The following is a 21730-nucleotide window of genomic DNA, read 5'->3' on the forward strand; positions in this document are numbered from 1 at the left end:
TTTTAAATAATGTGACACAACAAGAGATGGGTCTTAAGACTACACAAGTGAAATAAGGAAATAATTCAACGGTATATCGTTTTTACGATACATTTATTGCAAACACGTATCAGAACTCGCAAGGGTATTCGAGCTCTGACAAATCGTATCGCGTAATGGCTACGCTTTCAACCCCGTAGAAAAGTACAAAAAGCGTCTAAAAATAGGAGTAATTATTTCGATCGTAGCGTGAAATATAATGATGGAAAAATAATTTATTAAAATAATTCGATGTGTACAACAAAATAGTATATATTTAATGCGTGCTTGTTAAGTCGGCCGTAAGAATAACCTGAGCACCATCAATACCGCCAGGAACTTTGTAAGATTCGTATTCACAAATGACCAGGCGTCATTTGCTAAATATTTCCCTGAAAAAAATTATAAGACAATTACTAATTGACACGTGTACACTTACGTGCAATTAAAACATAAAACGATAGTTACAGAGAGAAGCTAAGTAGGAATGACAGCAACATTCTCGTAACCTTGTGTATTCAGCACAGTCTCCAGCCTGCACTTTGCATTCTTCCGGTCCCACGCGACAAGTGTGCTCGATGAAGGGAAATACCTCTAAAACAATAGGCTAATGAATGTATGAATTACGATTTTACACGTTTTGAAAGATATGCATATATCTGTACTTAGATTTCGATCTAATTTCGTTTAATTGACAACATCTCGTCAACTATTGGGTTACTGATTAGGTTAGAAATATTGTAGCTTGGGAAATAGTCTCTACACAGTTATCTTGATCAAGACACAATTAATTTGACGGATGCTGGCCTTGGAGCTTATAAACTTGTGCCTATGATGACGTACAGAGTGTTTTACGCAATTTGGAAGAGCTATATCTCTAAAACGGTTAGAGATAAAACAAAATGTCGTAAGACCGAAATCGAACGATGAACAAACTGAATGCGATGTTATTTATGTTAAGGTTTATAGTTTATGAAATAGACTATTGTTAAGGTATATAACGCAGCTTACAGCCCTCGTGTGCAACGCACCTCGCTAATACGCCCTTCGCGCCACGTGCACCCGGCTTTATATATCCCTCACCCCGCTCATGCGCAGTCGCTTACATTCCAGACTCGCTCAGCCGTTCCTTTTGCGCATTTCTCACAACATTCTTAACATTTATTAATCTAATTTTGATCGTATCGTTCGATGGAGTTTTTTAATCAGCATAAAAAATTATTAATGATATATATAGAAAATTATTTGAGTATTTTTTTCACCCGCATTTTTAATAGTTGAACGTTTTATATTCCGTTCAGTTAGATTGCTGGTTTGTATGCTGCAGCAGGACGCGTTGCAAAGGCTGCTATCGTAGTATCGTGTCAATTGCGCTATGAAAGGTCGATAAGTATGCGTGAAACAATTCCAGTAGATCTAATGAAATAATTAAACGTTGTTCGTCCGCTACTTAAAACCAAGGTCACGAGAAGCTATGCTAATTACAAATTCGAGCAAACGGTGTTAGAGGTCGTTGGCCTATAGTCCCAGTAAAGAGCTCGGACGAAGAGCGCGCAGAATAACCAAGTATCCGTGTTAACGGCTGTGCCAATCGTATGGCGTGAGTCACCCGGTATAACCACCCTGTGGTTGGACATCAGCACACGCGCGAAAGACAAGGATGGATCGTTACGACGAACGATGATTTTCTGAACAGGTGATTGTCCTTTCGTTTAGCTATACGCGAAGCTAAGCAACCAATAAACTCGACATTTTCCTTGTTGAAACAAAGTGTACAGAAGAGTCCATACCAATGTCTTTTTTTTTTATAGACTTGAAGCATTTTTCAAGTAGTTACAAAATAGATGTCACCTTAATCTCTTCACGCCCTCGGCCACATATGTGTGTTAGTTTTTTGATTTTATAGTTATAGTTACTGTCAATAATAAATAGACCCAAAAAAAGAAAAAAAAAATCGTCCCTGAAGAGGTTAAACGGAAGCAACAAGTATGCAATGATGAAAACTTTGTTGAAACAAGATATACAAAAGATTCCATACAAATGTATTGTTTTTTTTTTCTTCAAGCGTTGTTAACATATGTACTGCTAGATGAAAACCGTATAATATTCTGCAAAAGTAAAATTTTGATTTCAGACCATTGTAAGCTACATAACCTCAAATTTGTTTCAGTAATGTTGCTAAAATTAACAAACTCTATTGAAATTTATTCCCTTTGATTATTGATTTTAATTTTGATAGTTCCTATTGAAATTCATTTACAAAAGATCACACACGAATGTTTTTTTTTCAGACTTCAGGCATTTAAATTTACTCGACATTTTTTTTCGAGAATTGTTACAAGATAGATGTCGCCTTAAACGGAAGCAACAAGTATACAATGATGAAAGCTTTGTAGAAACAAAATGTACAAAAGATTCCATACGAATGTCCGCTCTTTTTAAAGATTTGAAGCTTTTAAATTTACTCGACATTTTTCTTCGAGAATTGTTACAAGATAGATGTCGCCTTAAACGGAAGCAACAAGTATGCAACGATGAAAGCTTCGTCAAAACAAAATATACAAAAGATTCCATACCAATGTCTTATTTTTTTTATATAGACTTCAAGCATTTTACTCGACATTTCTCCTTGGGCGTAGTTACAAGCTAGATGTCGCCTTAAGCGGAAGCAACAAATATACAACGATGAAACCTTTGTCGAAACAAGATGTAGGTGCATTGTTAAAAGATAGATGTCGCCTCAAACGGAAGCAACAACTATACAACGATGAAAACTTTGTCGAAACAAAATGTACAAAAGACTTCATACCAATGTCTTTTTTTTTACAGACTTTAAGCATTTTACTTGACATTTCTCTTTGGGCGTAGTTAAAAGCTAGATGTCGCCTTAAACGGAAGCAACAAATATACAACGATGAAAGCTTCGTTGAAACAAAATGTAGGTGCGTTGTTAAAAGATAGATGTCGCCTCAAACGGAAGCAACAAGTATACAACGATGAAAGCTTCGTCAAAACAAAATATACAAAAGATTCCATACGAATATCTTTTTTTTATAGGCTTCAAGCATTTTACTCGACATTTCTCTTTGGGCGTAGTTAGAAGCTAGATGTCGCCTTAAACGGAAGCAACAAATATACAACGATGAAAGCTTCGTTGAAACAAAATGTAGGTGCGTTGTTAAAAGATAGATGTCGCCTCAAACGGAAGCAACAAGTATACAACGATGAAAGCTTCGTCAAAACAAAATATACAAAAGATTCCATACGAATGTCTTTTTTTTTTCTTTTTACAGACTTGAAGCTTTTAAGTTTACTCGACATTTTTCTTCAAGCGTTGTTAACATATTCACTGCTAGATGAAAACCGTATAATATTCTGCAGAAGTAAAATTTTGATTATAGACCATTGTAAGCTACATAACCTCAAATCTGTTTCAGTACTTATTTTCGTAATGTTGTTAAAATTCACAAACTCTATTGAAATTTATTTCCTTTGATTATTGATTACTGATTTTTAATTTTAACTTTGATATTTCTTATTGAAATTTATTTACAAAAGATTTCATACGAACGTTTTTTTTTCAGACTTCAATCATTTAAATTTACTCGACATTTTATACATAGAAGTCGCCTTAAACGAAAGCAACAAGTATACAACGATGAAAGCTTCGTTGAAACAAAATGTAGGTGCGTTGTTAAGAGATAGATGTCGCCTCAAACGGAAGCAACAAGTATACAACGATGAAAGCTTCGTCAAAACAAAATATACAAAAGATTCCATACGAATGTCTTTTTTTTTTCTTTTTACAGACTTGAAGCTTTTAAGTTTACTCGACATTTTTCTTCAAGCGTTGTTAACATATTCACTGCTAGATGAAAACCGTATAATATTCTGCAGAAGTAAAATTTTGATTATAGACCATTGTAAGCTACATAACCTCAAATCTGTTTCAGTACTTATTTTCGTAATGTTGTTAAAATTCACAAACTCTATTGAAATTTATTTCCTTTGATTATTGATTACTGATTTTTGATTTTAACTTTGATATTTCTTATTGAAATTTATTTACAAAAGATTTCATACGAACGTTTTTTTTTCAGACTTCAATCATTTAAATTTACTCGACATTTTATACATAGATGTCGCCTTAAACGGAAGCAACAAGTATACAACGATGAAAGCTTCGTTGAAACAAAATGTAGGTGCGTTGTTAAAAGATAGATGTCGCCTCAAACGGAAGCAACAAGTATACAACGATGAAAGCTTCGTCAAAACAAAATATACAAAAGATTCCATACGAATGTCTTTTTTTTTTCTTTTTACAGACTTGAAGCTTTTAAGTTTACTCGACATTTTTCTTCAAGCGTTGTTAACATATTCACTGCTAGATGAAAACCGTATAATATTCTGCAGAAGTAAAATTTTGATTATAGACCATTGTAAGCTACATAACCTCAAATCTGTTTCAGTACTTATTTTCGTAATGTTGTTAAAATTCACAAACTCTATTGAAATTTATTTCCTTTGATTATTGATTACTGATTTTTAATTTTAACTTTGATATTTCTTATTGAAATTTATTTACAAAAGATTTCATACGAACGTTTTTTTTTCAGACTTCAATCATTTAAATTTACTCGACATTTTATACATAGAAGTCGCCTTAAACGAAAGCAACAAGTATACAACGATGAAAGCTTCGTTGAAACAAAATGTAGGTGCGTTGTTAAGAGATAGATGTCGCCTCAAACGGAAGCAACAAGTATACAACGATGAAAGCTTCGTCAAAACAAAATATACAAAAGATTCCATACGAATGTCTTTTTTTTTTCTTTTTACAGACTTGAAGCTTTTAAGTTTACTCGACATTTTTCTTCAAGCGTTGTTAACATATTCACTGCTAGATGAAAACCGTATAATATTCTGCAGAAGTAAAATTTTGATTATAGACCATTGTAAGCTACATAACCTCAAATCTGTTTCAGTACTTATTTTCGTAATGTTGTTAAAATTCACAAACTCTATTGAAATTTATTTCCTTTGATTATTGATTACTGATTTTTGATTTTAACTTTGATATTTCTTATTGAAATTTATTTACAAAAGATTTCATACGAACGTTTTTTTTTCAGACTTCAATCATTTAAATTTACTCGACATTTTATACATAGATGTCGCCTTAAACGGAAGCAACAAGTATACAACGATGAAAGCTTCGTTGAAACAAAATGTAGGTGCGTTGTTAAAAGATAGATGTCGCCTCAAACGGAAGCAACAAGTATACAACGATGAAAGCTTCGTCAAAACAAAATATACAAAAGATTCCATACGAATGTCTTTTTTTTTTCTTTTTACAGACTTGAAGCTTTTAAGTTTACTCGACATTTTTCTTCAAGCGTTGTTAACATATTCACTGCTAGATGAAAACCGTATAATATTCTGCAGAAGTAAAATTTTGATTATAGACCATTGTAAGCTACATAACCTCAAATCTGTTTCAGTACTTATTTTCGTAATGTTGTTAAAATTCACAAACTCTATTGAAATTTATTTCCTTTGATTATTGATTACTGATTTTTGATTTTAACTTTGATATTTCTTATTGAAATTTATTTACAAAAGATTTCATACGAACGTTTTTTTTTCAGACTTCAATCATTTAAATTTACTCGACATTTTATACATAGATGTCGCCTTAAACGGAAGCAACAAGTATACAACGATGAAAGCTTCGTTGAAACAAAATGTAGGTGCGTTGTTAAAAGATAGATGTCGCCTCAAACGGAAGCAACAAGTATACAACGATGAAAGCTTCGTCAAAACAAAATATACAAAAGATTCCATACGAATGTCTTTTTTTTTTCTTTTTACAGACTTGAAGCTTTTAAGTTTACTCGACATTTTTCTTCAAGCGTTGTTAACATATTCACTGCTAGATGAAAACCGTATAATATTCTGCAGAAGTAAAATTTTGATTATAGACCATTGTAAGCTACATAACCTCAAATCTGTTTCAGTACTTATTTTCGTAATGTTGTTAAAATTCACAAACTCTATTGAAATTTATTTCCTTTGATTATTGATTACTGATTTTTGATTTTAACTTTGATATTTCTTATTGAAATTTATTTACAAAAGATTTCATACGAACGTTTTTTTTTCAGACTTCAATCATTTAAATTTACTCGACATTTTATACATAGATGTCGCCTTAAACGGAAGCAACAAGTATACAACGATGAAAGCTTCGTTGAAACAAAATGTAGGTGCGTTGTTAAAAGATAGATGTCGCCTTAATCGGAAGCAACAAGTATGCAACGGTGAAAGCTTCGTCAAAACAAAATATACAAAAGATTCCATACGAATATCTTTTTTTTATAAGCTTCAAGCATTTTACTCGACATTTCTCTTTGGGCGTAGTTAGAAGCTAGATGTCGCCTCAAACGGAAGCAACAAGTATACAACGATGAAACCTTTGTCGAAACAAAATGTACAAAAGATTCCATACTAATGACTTATTTTTTTTTTTACAGACCTCAAGCATTTTACTCGACATTTCTCTTTGGGCGTAGTTAGAAGCTAGATGTCGCCTCAAACGGAAGCAACAAGTATACAACGATGAAACCTTAGTTGAAACAAAATGTAGGTGCGTTGTTGAAAGATAGATGTCGCCTCAAACGGAAGCAACAAGTACACAACGATGAAAGCTTTGTTGAAACAAAATGTACAAAAGACTCCATACCAATGTCTTATTTTTTGTTACAGACGTCAAGCATTTTACTCGACATTTTTCTTCGAGCATAGTTATTTATTAACTACTTACTACATTATTATTTATTAACTACTTACTACATTATTAAGATAGATTTCGCCTCAACACTAGATTTACGGAACCCGTCAATTTGACGGATGTTTGATGCCATATTTAAAATTGCAAATCGCGTAAATATTATTTTTTAACAACTTGTGTTGAATTTAATTGATGCAATGGCACGAATACACATTCTAATTAAAAAAAAAATCGTATTGTAAGGTAATCGTCAATATAAAAGTTATCAATAAATATACGGTGCGATCAATGACCGTAAATCTAGTGTTAAACAGAAGCAACAAGTATAGAACGATGAAATCTTTGTCGAAACAAATTGTACAAAAGATTCCATACGAATGTCTATTATTTTTTAAAGACCTCAAGCACAATTGTTTATTTTATCGTTGCATGGTATCTCTTGTGCCTCGTCCGGACAAGTTTGATCGTAGCGCAACAGATCATCAACGATTAAGTAATCTTCGTTACGTTTTGCGATTCAGATTACGCGATGTTATTACTCCGTTGTACGAATTGCAGGCACAAATTTCCACAAAAGAGTTGCACAATCGAGCCTTCAGCGCGGTCAATTCTTCACGCACGAATTCCCCACACGCGATTGTCGCTTTCCACCCGATTTTTATACGTAAATAAACGAAGGACGATCGCTAATATTGCAAAAAATTTAGCAACAACTAGCTCTAACTAGCTCAGTGTGTTATAAATATTATTCACAGACGTTATATTTTTAATTAGATCGTATAATAATCATTTAATTTTGCTGTAAATTATACTTACTGTTAAAATTGCCGTCGCAGCAGCAATGATCGTTTATGACACTTCCATCCTTGCAATACCTCATTTCTGAACTCGTACAAGGCTTGCATCCTACAATGGGACCTGAAAAATTCCAACATGCGTTACCTTTGAATAAATTAAAGGTCTCTGCGTGTATTATTCTTGTTGGACGATTAACAATTATGGCTCATTATCTCGAATTTAATTTGCCGTTAACAAAACACGAGAATATCGCATTGAATCGAATATCAAGTATGATTCACGTTAATCAGTGTCTTGAGGCTTTATGCAATTGTTTTGAAATCGTTATTCTTGTCAATCTGTTGGAAACCAAGGCGAAGTTTATTTAAAAAAAAAAAAAATCTGTTGTTTGAAAATCGTCGACTCTAACGGGAATTTTAGCCAACTAAAATAATAATTGAAGTGATATAGAAATCAGACATTGTTTTATTCTAATATAATTGTATTTTTTTGTATATTTTATATTTTAATTAAACCAAACAGAGATCAAAATGTTACTTAGGTGTTAGGTTAGGAGTAGATTTCGAACAATCGATAAAATTTAAAAATGATTATAAAATAAAATTGAATTGTTGTAAATGGCGTCGCTGGATCGTTGCGAACGATTGAACTGAAAGCTGGTTGGTTTAAAGTCGCGGACAAAGAAGGCAACCTTGGCTCCTATTTCTTGTCTACGTTACGTTTGGAAAATAAACGATCGTTTCTGTTGCTCGATAATTTTTAAGCAACAACCGTGTCAAGAACGAAGCGTTTCATTGTTCGCGGCTCGCGGAGCCCAAGTGGAGGGGGGGGGAAAAAGTTTCTATCGAGGTAAAAAGTTCGCAAAATTAATTCGTGGGAGGATGTGGCCCAAAGTATCCGTTTAAACGGATCAAAGAGGAGTTATTCTTGGAAGGCAAGATAAATAGATTCTCTCTGCTCCGTGGAGATGCTTTATAGACCAGACGTAGAATGAAGTCGAACAAGAGGTAACGCTTTTAGTATCTAGGATGTAATCTGTTACTTTTCTACCGGGATAAACTTCCAGCTTTTTCGCCTCGTTGATCGCATCCTCGTAGAGAACCTGATGCTCCAGAAAATATTCGTCGTCCGGGTGATGATGATTTACCACCGTGACCGAGTCGAGATCGCCCAGGATCAGGATCAGTATCAGGATTCGTAGTGCGGCAGTGTGGCTCATGCTAAGGCCTCTCCTTCGACATCTTCAAAACCGATGCTTTGAAACCAGAAACAAGCATTTTGAAAAATTATTAAATTTTAGTATCATACCTGGGAAAAATTTTAACGGGGGATTCCGGAGGCCAAAATAAGACGAAAATCAAGAATAACAATTTGTTGATTGAGGCTTCGTTGAAAAGTTATTAACATTTAAAGTTGCGCATGTGAGACGGGAACCGCGCGCGCTGCACACTTTAACTTTAAACGTTAATAACTTTTTAACGAAGCCTCCATCAACAAATTGGTATTCTTGATTTTCGACTTATTTTGGCCTAAAGTTATTGACAATTAAATTCAAAAATTTCAAATCGTTCTGGGAAAATTATTTTCGGTTGTGGGGGTTAATTGCAATCATTTTTGGTGAATACATATACCTCCGTATGCGAAAATAGTTTTTTAGAACGATTTAAAATTTTCTTTTTTCGAAATAGAATATGCCTGATCAGACATTATGTCTTCGGTAATGAATTTTTTTCTCGAAACTGAGTAGGATTTCGGGTGTGTGTCTATTGACCAAAAATTATTGCAATCGACCCCCGCAACTGAAAATAATTTTTCCAGAATGATTTGAAATTTACTTTTTTACCAAAAAATTTAGGCACCTAATTAGATTTTCGGTAAGGAATTTTTTTCTCGAAAATGCATAGGATTTTGAAGGTATATCTAATCACCAAAAATGATTGTAATTGACCCCTGCAATTAAATATAATTTTTTCAGAATGATTCAAAACTTTTTAATTCCGACGAAAAATTTCGCCACCTACTGGAATTTTTTTCTCGAAAATGCATAGGATTTCGAAGGTAAATCTAATCACCAAAAATGATTGTAATTGACTCCCTAGCTAAAAATATTTTTTTTAGAATTATTTGAAATTTAATAATTTTGCCAAAAAATTTCATCACCTGTCGATTTTTTTTTTAAATTTATTTTTCATGTTTAATAAATTTGTTTGACGCTCTACGGAAAAGTTGTCTAACACTTTTTTGTGGGTATCTATGGGCTCTACTTTAGAAAAAAATTTCAATGAAATATATTCACAACTGTAGGAGTTATGGACGTTTAAAAATTGGACCAGGTTTAGGGGGGGTTTTTCTCACTTTACGGGGTTAATGAACAAGTTTTCAAATATTTTTAGAATTTCTTCATATTCCTCACCAAAATACGAGTTGTTTGCCTTTTGAAACATTAAAATCGTCCAATCCGTTCAAGAGATATGATGTTTTCAATAAATGCATGAAGTTTCAGGGTAACCTAACCTTATATTTTCGGTAAAGAATTTTTTTTTCAAATGTGCGTAGGATTTCGGGGTTATGTCTATTTACTAAAAATTATTGCAATTGACCCCCGCAACTGAAAATAATTTTTCCAGAGTGTTTTGAAACTTTTCAATTTCGTCGAAAAATTTAGGCACCTCGTTGATTTATCTTAACAATTAGTTTTCGATTTTTAATAATTTTATTTGGCGACCTACAGAAAAGTTGTGTAATACTTTTCTATAGGTACTCATGGGCTCAACTTCAGAAAAAAATTTCATTCAAATATATTCACTACTGTTGGAGTTATGGACGTTTAAAAATTGGACCAGTTTTAGGGGAGGTTTTTCTCACTTTACGGGGTTAATGAACAACTTTTCAAATATCTTTATAATTTCTACATATTCTTCACCAAAATACGAGTTGTTTGACTTTTGAAACATTAAAATCGTCCAATCCGTTCAGGCGTTATGATGTTTTAAATAAATGCATGAAGTTTCAGGGTAACCTAACCTTATATTTTCGGTAAAGAATTTTTTTTTCAAATGTGCGTAGGATTTCGGGGTTATGTCTATTTACCAAAAATGCTTGCAATTGACCTCTGTAACTAAATATAATTTTGTTAATATGATTTCAAATTTTTTAATTTCGTCTAAAAGTTTCTGTACCTACTCTAATTTTTTTCTCGAAACTGAGTTGGATTTCGGTTATATGTGTAATGACCAAAAATTATTACAATTGACCCCCGCAACCGAAAATAATTTTTCCAGAATGATCTGAAATATTTTAATTTAATTTTTTAATAACTTTTTAACGAAGCCTCAGTCAAGAAATTGATATTCTTGATTTTCGTCTTATATTGGCCTCTAGAATCTTCCATTAAATTTTTTCCCAGGCTTGGCCTAACACTCTGTATACACTCAACCACCATGGACGATTTTTGCTGTGAGTCACTGTACATACTTTACGTTTTGATATTTTATTAAAAAAAACTGTATAAAAACAGTAAAAAACTAGAAGATATTTTTTTAGCATTCCGTGTCACCTAACTTGAATTTTACCTTATTGTTAAAGGTTCTATACCCTTTTTTTTTTTTTATTTACGCAGACTTATTTCTTACGCATAGTATAATGATTGTCGCGACCGGAAGTGTATGCAAGATTATGGGATAAGAATGCTAACAGGATAGTGCCTTCTAAACGATAACGATTGCCTTATCATCGTCATCCAAGGTGAGTCTTGAATAAGCTGCTCTGTTACCAAATCCTTTACCATTTATTTGTAACATATTTTTCAAAGTGTAAACGTTAAATAACAATTACTTTTGTTTTAGTGTCGCAGACTGCGCAGGCTGAGCAAAATGCACGGAAAATCCACGGCCACCTCGAATACGAAAGTTTCTGATATCGATCGCACAATTCATTCGATTTCAGGAATGATTCATCTCTCCCTACTCCTGCCATACACGTCGAGTTCGCCTGTTTTGCTTCATTATCTAAAAATTCAGCGTTCCATTTCCTAAACTTCTATGTTTTCCTTTCATTTCCGATAATAACAATAATTGTTTAAAATACTGCGAATTTAACAGCGTGTTTAACATACTGTATTTCAATCATTCGATTCATATAACATTAAAATATCTTTACTTTAACACTAGAACCACCAAAACAGTCAAAATGATCCATTCACAATTTCTAATAAAACTTGTAAAAAATTTACTCTGCCGAGTTTATAAAAATTTACCATAATTTTCTATAAAGGAATGAATAAACATTTATTAGCATTGTATTATACATTTCTTTACATATTTATTGATTTAATTTCTCTGGTACAAATAAGCACACTGTAATTGTCGGTAGTTCTAGTGTTAATATCCCAGAATTTGTTCAACTATCGTAATTTGAGAAGCTTTCATCTTCAGTTTGTTTACAAATTAAACACTACGCAGGTAGTTTATTTATTTTCGTGACCAATAAGGTAAACAATAATGTTTCACCTGTTTAGAGTACTTGTAAAAATGAAAGACAAATGTGAAGAGTAAGGAGAATGTAATGGAGGAAAAATAGAGTAACTTCTGTAAGTTACATTCGTAGTGACTCATAGCCCGACGACAAAGACGGATGATCAGTAATTAAGTCCAATTAAGGGCCTCGTACGCGAAACACGGATGTTTAATTTTTTGAAAATGTCGTGGAATATCTTCCTGTTACTCGTATCCTCCTTTCCTGGATCATAATTTTGGCTTCTTTTCCAGGCTGGATGAAAAATACTACTGTACTAGATTTAAAGTTGTTTAAGATGTTACAAGTTTCCCACTTTAAACTCAACAGTGATCTTCTTTTCGTGTTATACTTGTATAATTAGGAATTCCATGTGTAACGAATTGGTAATTGCTATTAAATAAGTAATTCGTGTATTTGGAATATTTTAACGATAGATTTACATTTAATTTTATTTTTATTACAGGAGCAGTATTATTATTAATTATTACATAAGAAGTATTATACTTCTATAATTATGAATTCTGGGGAAAATTTTAATGGGGGATTTTAGAGGCCAAAATAAGACGAAAATCAAGAATACTAATTTGTTGATCGAGGCTTTGTTAAAAAGTTATTAACGTTTAAAGTTTTGGCCGTACTGAATTTTTTTCTAGAAAATGGGTAGGATTTCGGGGGTATGTCTATTGGCCAAAAATTATTGTAATTGACCCCTGTAACCGATAATAATTTTTCTAAAACAATTCGAAAGTTTTTTTTCGCTAAAAAAGGGGACTACCCCCTGTTGATTTTTCTTAATTTGTTTTTCATTTTTAATAAATTTGTTTGACCTTCTACAGAAAAGTTGTTTAATACTCTTTTGTAGGTACTCATGGGCTCTGTTTCAGGAAAAAATTTCAATAAGATATCTTTGCTATTATAGGAGTTATGGCCGTTTGAAAATTGGACTAGTTTTAGGGGATTTTTCTGGTCTCACAACAGATTTTTGGTAAAGAATTTTCTTTCTCAAAAATGGGTAGGATTTCGAGGGTATGTCTATTGGCCAAAAATTATTGTAATCGACCCCTGTAACCGAAAATAATTTTTCCAAAACGATTCGAAATTTTTTTTTCGCTGAAAAGGGAGACTACCCCTTGTCAAGTTTTCTTAATTTGTTTTTCATTTTTAATAAATTTGTTTGACGCTCTACAGAAAAGTTGTTTAATACTCTTTTGTAGGTACTCATGGGCTCTGTTTCAGGAAAAAATTTCAATAAGATATCTTTGCTATTATAGGAGTTATGGCCGTTTGAAAATTGGACTAGTTTTAGGGGATTTTTCTGGTCTCACAATAGATTTTAGGTAAAGAATTTTCTTTCTCAAAAATGGGTAGGATTTCGAGGGTATGTCTATTGGCCAAAAATTATTGTAATCGACCCCTGTAACCGAAAATAATTTTTCCAAAAAGATTCGAAATATTTTTTCGCTGAAAAGGGAGACTACCCCCTGTCAAGTTTTCTTAATTTGTTTTTCATATTTAATAAATTTGTTTGACGCTCTACAGCAAAGTTGTTTAATACTCTTTTGTAGATACTCATGGGCTCTGTTTCAGGAAAAAATTTCAATAAGATATCTTTGCTATTATAGGAGTTATGGCCGTTTGAAAATTGGACTAGTTTTAGGGGATTTTTCTGGTCTCACAACAGATTTTTGGTAAAGAATTTTCTTTCTCAAAAATGGGTAGGATTTCGAGGGTATGTCTATTGGCCAAAAATTATTGTAATCGACCCCTGTAACCGAAAATAATTTTTCCAAAACGATTCGAAATTTTTTTTTCGCTGAAAAGGGAGACTACCCCTTGTCAAGTTTTCTTAATTTGTTTTTCATTTTTAATAAATTTGTTTGACGCTCTACAGAAAAGTTGTTTAATACTCTTTTGTAGGTACTCATGGGCTCTGTTTCAGGAAAAAATTTCAATAAGATATCTTTGCTATTATAGGAGTTATGGCCGTTTGAAAATTGGACTAGTTTTAGGGGATTTTTCTGGTCTCACAATAGATTTTAGGTAAAGAATTTTCTTTCTCAAAAATGGGTAGGATTTCGAGGGTATGTCTATTGGCCAAAAATTATTGTAATCGACCCCTGTAACCGAAAATAATTTTTCCAAAAAGATTCGAAATATTTTTTCGCTGAAAAGGGAGACTACCCCCCTGTCAAGTTTTCTTAATTTGTTTTTCATATTTAATAAATTTGTTTGACGCTCTACAGCAAAGTTGTTTAATACTCTTTTGTAGATACTCATGGGCTCTGTTTCAGGAAAAAATTTCAATAAGATATCTTTGCTATTATAGGAGTTATGGCCGTTTGAAAATTGGACTAGTTTTAGGGGATTTTTCTGGTCTCACAATAGATTTTAGGTAAAGAATTTTCTTTCTCAAAAATGGGTAGGATTTCGAGGGTATGTCTATTGGCCAAAAATTATTGTAATTGACCCCTGTAACCGAAAATAATTTTTCCAAAACGATTCGAAATTTTTTTTTCGCTGAAAAGGGAGACTACCCCTTGTCAAGTTTTCTTAATTTGTTTTTCATTTTTAATAAATTTGTTTGACGCTCTACAGCAAAGTTGTTTAATACTCTTTTGTAGGTACTTATGGGCTCTGTTTCAGGAAAAAATTTCAATAAGATATCTTTGCTATTATAGGAGTTATGGCCGTTTGAAAATTGGACTAGTTTTAGGGGATTTTTCTGGTCTCACAATAGATTTTTGGTAAAGAATTTTCTTTCTCAAAAATGGGTAGGATTTCGGGGGTATGTCTATTGGCCAAAAATTATTGTAATCGACCCCTGTAACCGAAAATAATTTTTCCAAAACGATTCGAAATTTTTTTTTCGCTGAAAAGGGAGACTACCCCTTGTCAAGTTTTCTTAATTTGTTTTTCATTTTTAATAAATTTGTTTGACGCTCTACAGCAAAGTTGTTTAATACTCTTTTGTAGGTACTCATGGGCTCTGTTTCAGGAAAAAATTTCAATAAGATATCTTTGCTATTATAGGAGTTATGGCCGTTTGAAAATTGGACTAGTTTTAGGGGATTTTTCTGGTCTCACAATAGATTTTTGGTAAAGAATTTTCTTTCTCAAAAATGGGTAGGATTTCGGGGGTATGTCTATTGGCCAAAAATTATTGTAATTAACCCCCGCAACCGAAAATAATTTTTCCAAAACGATTCGAAATTTATTTTTCGCTGAAAAGGGGACTACCCCCTGTCAAGTTTTCTTAATTTGTTTTTCATTTTTAATAAATTTGTTTGACGCTCTACAGAAAAGTTGTTTAATACTCTTTTGTAGGTACTCATGGGCTCTGTTTCAGGAAAAAATTTCAATAAGCTACCTTTATTATTGCAAGAGTTATGGCCGTTTGAAAATTGGACTAGTTTTAGGGGATTTTTCTGGTCTTACAATAGATTTATGGTAAAGAATTTTTTGCTCAAAAATGGGTAAGATTTCGAGGGTATGTCTATTCACCAAAAATGCTTGTAATTGGCCCCTGTAACTAAATATAATTTTTTTAGTTTGATTTGTAATTTTTTAAATTCGTCTAAAAATTTCAGTACCTTCTCGAATTTTTTTTTCGAGAATGCTCAGGATTTCGGGGGTATGTGTATTCACCAAAAATGATTATAATTGACCCCCACAACTGAAAATAATTTTTCCAGAATGATTTGAAATGTTTGAATTTAATTGTTAATAACTTTTTAACGAAGCTTCCATCAACAAATTGGTATTCTTTATTTTCGTCTTATTTTGGCCTCTTGAATCCCGCATTAAAATTTTTCCCAGGGTTGACCGTACACCCTGTATAACGAATTGATAATTGCTATTAAATAAATAATTCATGTACGATAGATTTAAATTTTATTTTATTTTTATTAAAGAAGCTTAAGTAAATGATTCTTCTAGAGAAATTTGATTCGCAGAAAGTTAAATTTGAGGAGCAAAACCTGCATTCGATTTGGAAAATTTCAAGTCAAGGCGGTTGAGATAGACGTTAAATAAAGCTACGGGCAGTAACGACTAGTATATTAGCGATATAGAGTCAAGGTTCGTTGTAAAACTGTATTAATGTTTGTAAGTTTATAGTGCGGCACTTTGTTGCAAGGAAACGAACGTCATAGAGAACGTTTAAATGAACTGTGGGCGTATCTTTATTCCTTTTGGAATACTCCTTCCTCGTAATAATAAAACAAATATCTGAGCAAACGTTACGTTCCTAAATATAGTGGAATTTTTTATTCACAGCATAACATTTTTTATTTTCGTTCGTAACAACGAAACAATTATATTTTTTATGTAATTGTCCCCTTTCAAATATACTGTTTTTGGTAGTTTCACGAAACAGTAAGTAACTCTGATCTTTAATAGGAAACAATGCTTTAATTTTTATGATAATAATAATTTATTGCAGGGGTAATCCCCATTAGAGTATACATATAAATACTTCATGGGGAAATAAATCGATAGGAGTTCTAAGCAATGTGGTTAACAAATTTTTACTTGTTATTAATATATATATATAAAAGACTTGCTAATAGTTTTGCTAAAAATCTTTGAAAAGAACTTTTACAAAAGGAATATTTAATTACGGTTTTTAACTAATAAAATTATTTTCAAATACACTAACTCAATTAATAAAAGACTTGTTCATAGTCTTGTAAAAATCTTGCAAAAGACTTATACAAAAGGAATATTTAATTACGGTTTTTAACTAAAAAAATTATTTTCAAATACACTGAGTCGTATTTCAGCTGAAAGTATTCCACCATACTACTTTATTTTCAAATTCACTGAGTCAATTAAAAAAAGATTTGTTAACAGTCTTGACTCAGTGTATTTGAACTAAAAAAATTATTTTCAAATACACTGAGTCAATAACAAAGGACTTGCTAGTAGTCTTGACTCAGTGTATTTGAAAATAATTTTTTTTAGTTCAAATTCACTGAGCCAATTACGAAAAGACTTGTTAATAGTCCTAATACAGTGTATTTGAATATAATTTTTTTTAGTTCAATTATATTGCGTCAATTAAAAAAAGACTTGTTACTAGTCGTGACACAGTGTATTTGAACTAAAAAAAATTATTTTCAAATATACTGAGTCAATTAAAAAAAGACTTGTCAATGGCCTTGACTCAGTGTATTTGAAAATATAGTAGTGTAGTGGAATACTTTATTTTCAAATACACTGAGTCAATTAAAAAAAGACTTGTTAACAGTCTTGACTCAGTGTATAAGAACTGAAAAAATTATTTTCAAATACACTGAGTCGTATTTCAGCTGAAAGTATTCCACCATACTACTTTATTTTCAAATTCACTGAGTCAATTAAAAAAAGATTTGTTAACAGTCTTGACTCAGTGTATTTGAACTAAAAAAATTATTTTCAAATGCACTGAGTCAATAACAAAGGACTTGCTAATAGTCTTGACTCAGTGTATTTGAAAATAATTTTTTTTAGTTCAAATACACTGAGTCAATTACGAAAAGACTTGTTAATAGTCCTAATACAGTGTATTTGAAAATAATTTTTTTTAGTTCAATTATATTGCGTCAATTAAAAAAAGACTTGTTACTAGTCTTGACACAGTGTATTTGAACTAAAAAAAATTATTTTCAAATATACTGAGTCAATTAAAAAAAGACTTGTCAATGGCCTTGACTCAGTGTATTTGAAAATACAGTAGTATAGTTGAATACTTCATTTTCAAATACACTGAGTCAATTAAAAAAAGACTTGTTAACAGTCTTGACTCAGTGTATAAGAACTGAAAAAATTATTTTCAAATACACTGAGTCGTATTTCAGCTGAAAGTATTCCACCATACTACTTTATTTTCAAATTCACTGAGTCAATTAAAAAAAGATTTGTTAACAGTCTTGACTCAGTGTATTTGAACTAAAAAAATTATTTTCAAATACACTGAGTCAATAACAAAGGACTTGCTAATAGTCTTGACTCAGTGTATTTGAAAATAATTTTTTTTAGTTCAAATACACTGAGTCAATTACGAAAAGACTTGTTAATAGTCCTAATACAGTGTATTTGAATATAATTTTTTTTAGTTCAATTATATTGCGTCAATTAAAAAAAGACTTGTTACTAGTCGTGACACAGTGTATTTTAACTAAAAAAAATTATTTTCAAATATACTGCGTCAATTAAAAAAAGACTTGTCAATGGCCTTGACTCAGTGTATTTGAAAATATAGTAGTATAGTGGAATACTTTATTTTCAAATACACTGAGTCAATTAAAAAAAGACTTGTTAACAGTCTTGACTCAGTGTATTTGAACTGAAAAAATTATTTTCAAATACACTGAGTCGTATTTCAGCTGAAAGTATTCCACCATACTACTTTATTTTCAAATTCACTGAGTCAATTAAAAAAAGATTTGTTAACAGTCTTGACTCAGTGTATTTGAACTAAAAAAATTATTTTCAAATACACTGAGTCAATAACAAAGGACTTGCTAATAGTCTTGACTCAGTGTATTTGGAAATAATTTTTTTTAGTTCAAATACACTGAGTCAATTACGAAAAGACTTGTTAATAGTCCTAATACAGTGTATTTGAAAATAATTTTTTTTAGTTCAATTATATTGCGTCAATTAAAAAAAGACTTGTTACTAGTCGTGACACAGTGTAATTGAACTAAAAAAAATTATTTTCAAATATACTGAGTCAATTAAAAAAAGACTTGTCAATGGCCTTGACTCAGTGTATTTGAAAATATAGTAGTGTAGTGGAATACTTTATTTTCAAATACACTGAGTCAATTAAAAAAAGACTTGTTAATAGTCTTGACTCAGTGTATTTGAACTAAAAAAATTATTTTCAAATATACTGAGTCAATTACAAAAAGACTTGTTAATAGTCTTGATTCGGTGTATTTTAAAATAATTTTTTTAGTTCAAATACATTGCGTCAATTAAAAAAAGACTTGTTAATAGTCTTGACTCAGTGTGTTTGAACTAAACAAATTATTTTCAAATACACTGTGTCAATAAAAAAAAGTCTTGTTAATAGTATTGATTCAGTGTATTTGAAAATACTTTTCTCCGTTCAAATACACTGAGTCAAGACTATCAACAAGTCTTTTTTTAATTGACTCGGTGTAATTGAAAATAAAGTATTGCACCTGCGTTTTTTTTTCACTTAAAGACCATAATTAAATATTTCTCTCGTGCACTTTAATTGTAAGAGAAACATCCATCCTCTTATCTCGAATAAATTAGTTTGAACGTGCATGAAGAATTGAAGGAACACAATGATCTTCGTATTTGAACTCGTTTTCGAAGGGAGCATGTCTATATCTGTGACCTCTGATCTCGTCGAACTATCGCTTTTTTCCCTCCCCATTACGAAAAAGAACCTAACGACGGAGTTATCATAGTTATCTGTACATAATGTACAGATATATACTTTTTTTTATGCAACTAAGAATGTGCATCTTCTACGGCGCAGTTAGGTCGATTAAAAATGATCAAAATATTGTACGCGTGGACGATAATATTAACAATCTTACCATTAATTTATTTACTGCACAAACGATTCACGGTTAAAAATCCAGATAAAATTCTAATCACTTTTTAAATGTTTCAGGTACACTGTAAAACGACTGGAAACTTGTTAAAGGAGTCACGGATACACATGTTTATACACGTGATAATTTAAGTGTCCAGGGATATTGTTCAAGCACTGAGAAACTTTTCCATTGTTTATAAAACACTGACGAAATTGTGTGAAGTGTGGATGCGTATAGTATATGCCGGATTCGACGACGAGCGACCCGTCAAAGACTACGGACTGCGTGCAACTGTCGACCGAGGGCTGAGAAAAGCGTTGGACACCTCCATCGTCCTATAGCGCTGCTACTACACCTAACAAGTAGCTCTGAAATGCTTGGAACCCGCTTCGAATCTTTTATTTTTTAGTTATTTCGTTGTTAAAAATATTTTATTGTTTAGGTATTTGATTTTTAGAATCCGTAGATAAATTATAATTTTTTTTAAAAAGATTGATTTGTTACAAGTTGATTATATTTTTGTTTTGTTTATGCTTTGAATCTTTAATTTTTTAGTTATTTCGTTATTAGAAATATTTTATTATTTAGTTTTGAGATTTACAGAATCCATAGATAATTTATAATTTTTTTCAAAGAGATTCATTTGTTACAACAAGTTGATTATATTGCTTTTGCTATTTATGCTTCGAATCTCTAATTGTTTAGTTATTTATTTAAAATCGACCCTCAGAATCCATAGATAAATTAAATTTTTTTTAAAGAGATTGATTTGTTACAAATCGATTATATTTTTCTTTTGTTTATGCTTCGAATCTTTAATTTTTTAGTTATTTATTTAAAATCGACTCTCAGAATCCATAGATAATTTATAATTTTTTTTAAAGAGATTCATTTGTTACAACAAGTTGATTATATTTCTTTTGTTGTTTATGCTTCAAATCTCTAATTTTTTAGTTATTAATTTAAAAATCTCTGAATTAAGAATTCTCAAAATCCATAGAAAAATTATAGTTCTTTTTAACAAAGATTAAGTTGTTACAAGTTGATTATATTCCTTTTGTTGTTTATGCTTCGAATCTTTATTTTTTTAGTTACTTCGTTATTGGAAATATTTTATTATTTAGTTTTTTGATTTTCAGAATCCATAGATGAATTATAATTTTTTTCAAAGAGATTCATTTGTTACAACAAGTTGATTATATTGCTTTTGCTATTTATGCTTCGAATCTCTAATTGTTTAGTTATTTATTTAAAATCGACCCTCAGAATCCATAGATAAATTAAATTTTTTTTAAAGAGATTGATTTGTTACAAATCGATTATATTTTTCTTTTGTTTATGCTTCGAATCTTTAATTTTTTAGTTATTTATTTAAAATCGACTCTCAGAATCCATAGATAATTTATAATTTTTTTTAAAGAGATTCATTTGTTACAACAAGTTGATTATATTTCTTTTGTTGTTTATGCTTCAAATCTCTAATTTTTTAGTTATTAATTTAAAAATCTCTGAATTAAGAATTCTCAAAATCCATAGAAAAATTATAGTTCTTTTTAACAAAGATTAAGTTGTTACAAGTTGATTATATTCCTTTTGTTGTTTATGCTTCGAATCTTTATTTTTTAGTTACTTCGTTATTGGAAATATTTTATTATTTAGTTTCTAGATTTTCAGAATCCATAGATGAATTATAATTTTTTTCAAAGAGATTCATTTGTTACAACAAGTTGATTATATTGCTTTTGCTATTTATGCTTCGAATCTCTAATTGTTTAGTTATTTATTTAAAATCGACCCTCAGAATCCATAGATAAATTAAATTTTTTTTAAAGAGATTGATTTGTTACAAATCGATTATATTTTTCTTTTGTTTATGCTTCGAATCTTTAATTTTTTAGTTATTTATTTAAAATCGACTCTCAGAATCCATAGATAATTTATAATTGTTTTTAAAGAGATTCATTTGTTACAACAAGTTGATTATATTCCGTTTGTTGTTTATGCTTCAAATCTCTAATTTTTTAGTTATTTATTTAAAAATCTCTGAATT

The 21730-nt window shown here is 31.0% G+C and overlaps 1 protein-coding gene across 1 annotated transcript; it reads right to left on the bottom strand.

The window, feature by feature from the left end:
* Window positions 1-134: 134 nt before the first annotated feature.
* Window positions 135-19949, bottom strand: LOC122403040. The gene is made up of 5 exons (XM_043406321.1): window positions 19681-19949; window positions 8657-8861; window positions 7625-7726; window positions 487-612; window positions 135-410 (listed from the first exon to the last, which is right to left on the bottom strand). Exons 2-5 carry the CDS (start codon window positions 8823-8825, stop codon window positions 310-312), a joined length of 498 nt encoding a protein of 165 aa, XP_043262256.1. The 5' UTR covers window positions 8826-8861; window positions 19681-19949; the 3' UTR covers window positions 135-309.
* Between the last annotated feature and the right edge of the window lie 1781 nt (window positions 19950-21730).

The sequence above is a fragment of the Colletes gigas genome, unplaced genomic scaffold, assembly GCF_013123115.1.
Source record: "Colletes gigas isolate AHSC1104 unplaced genomic scaffold, ASM1312311v1 Colletes_gigas_Sc00043, whole genome shotgun sequence".
NCBI classification, from domain to species: Eukaryota; Metazoa; Arthropoda; class Insecta; order Hymenoptera; family Colletidae; genus Colletes; species Colletes gigas.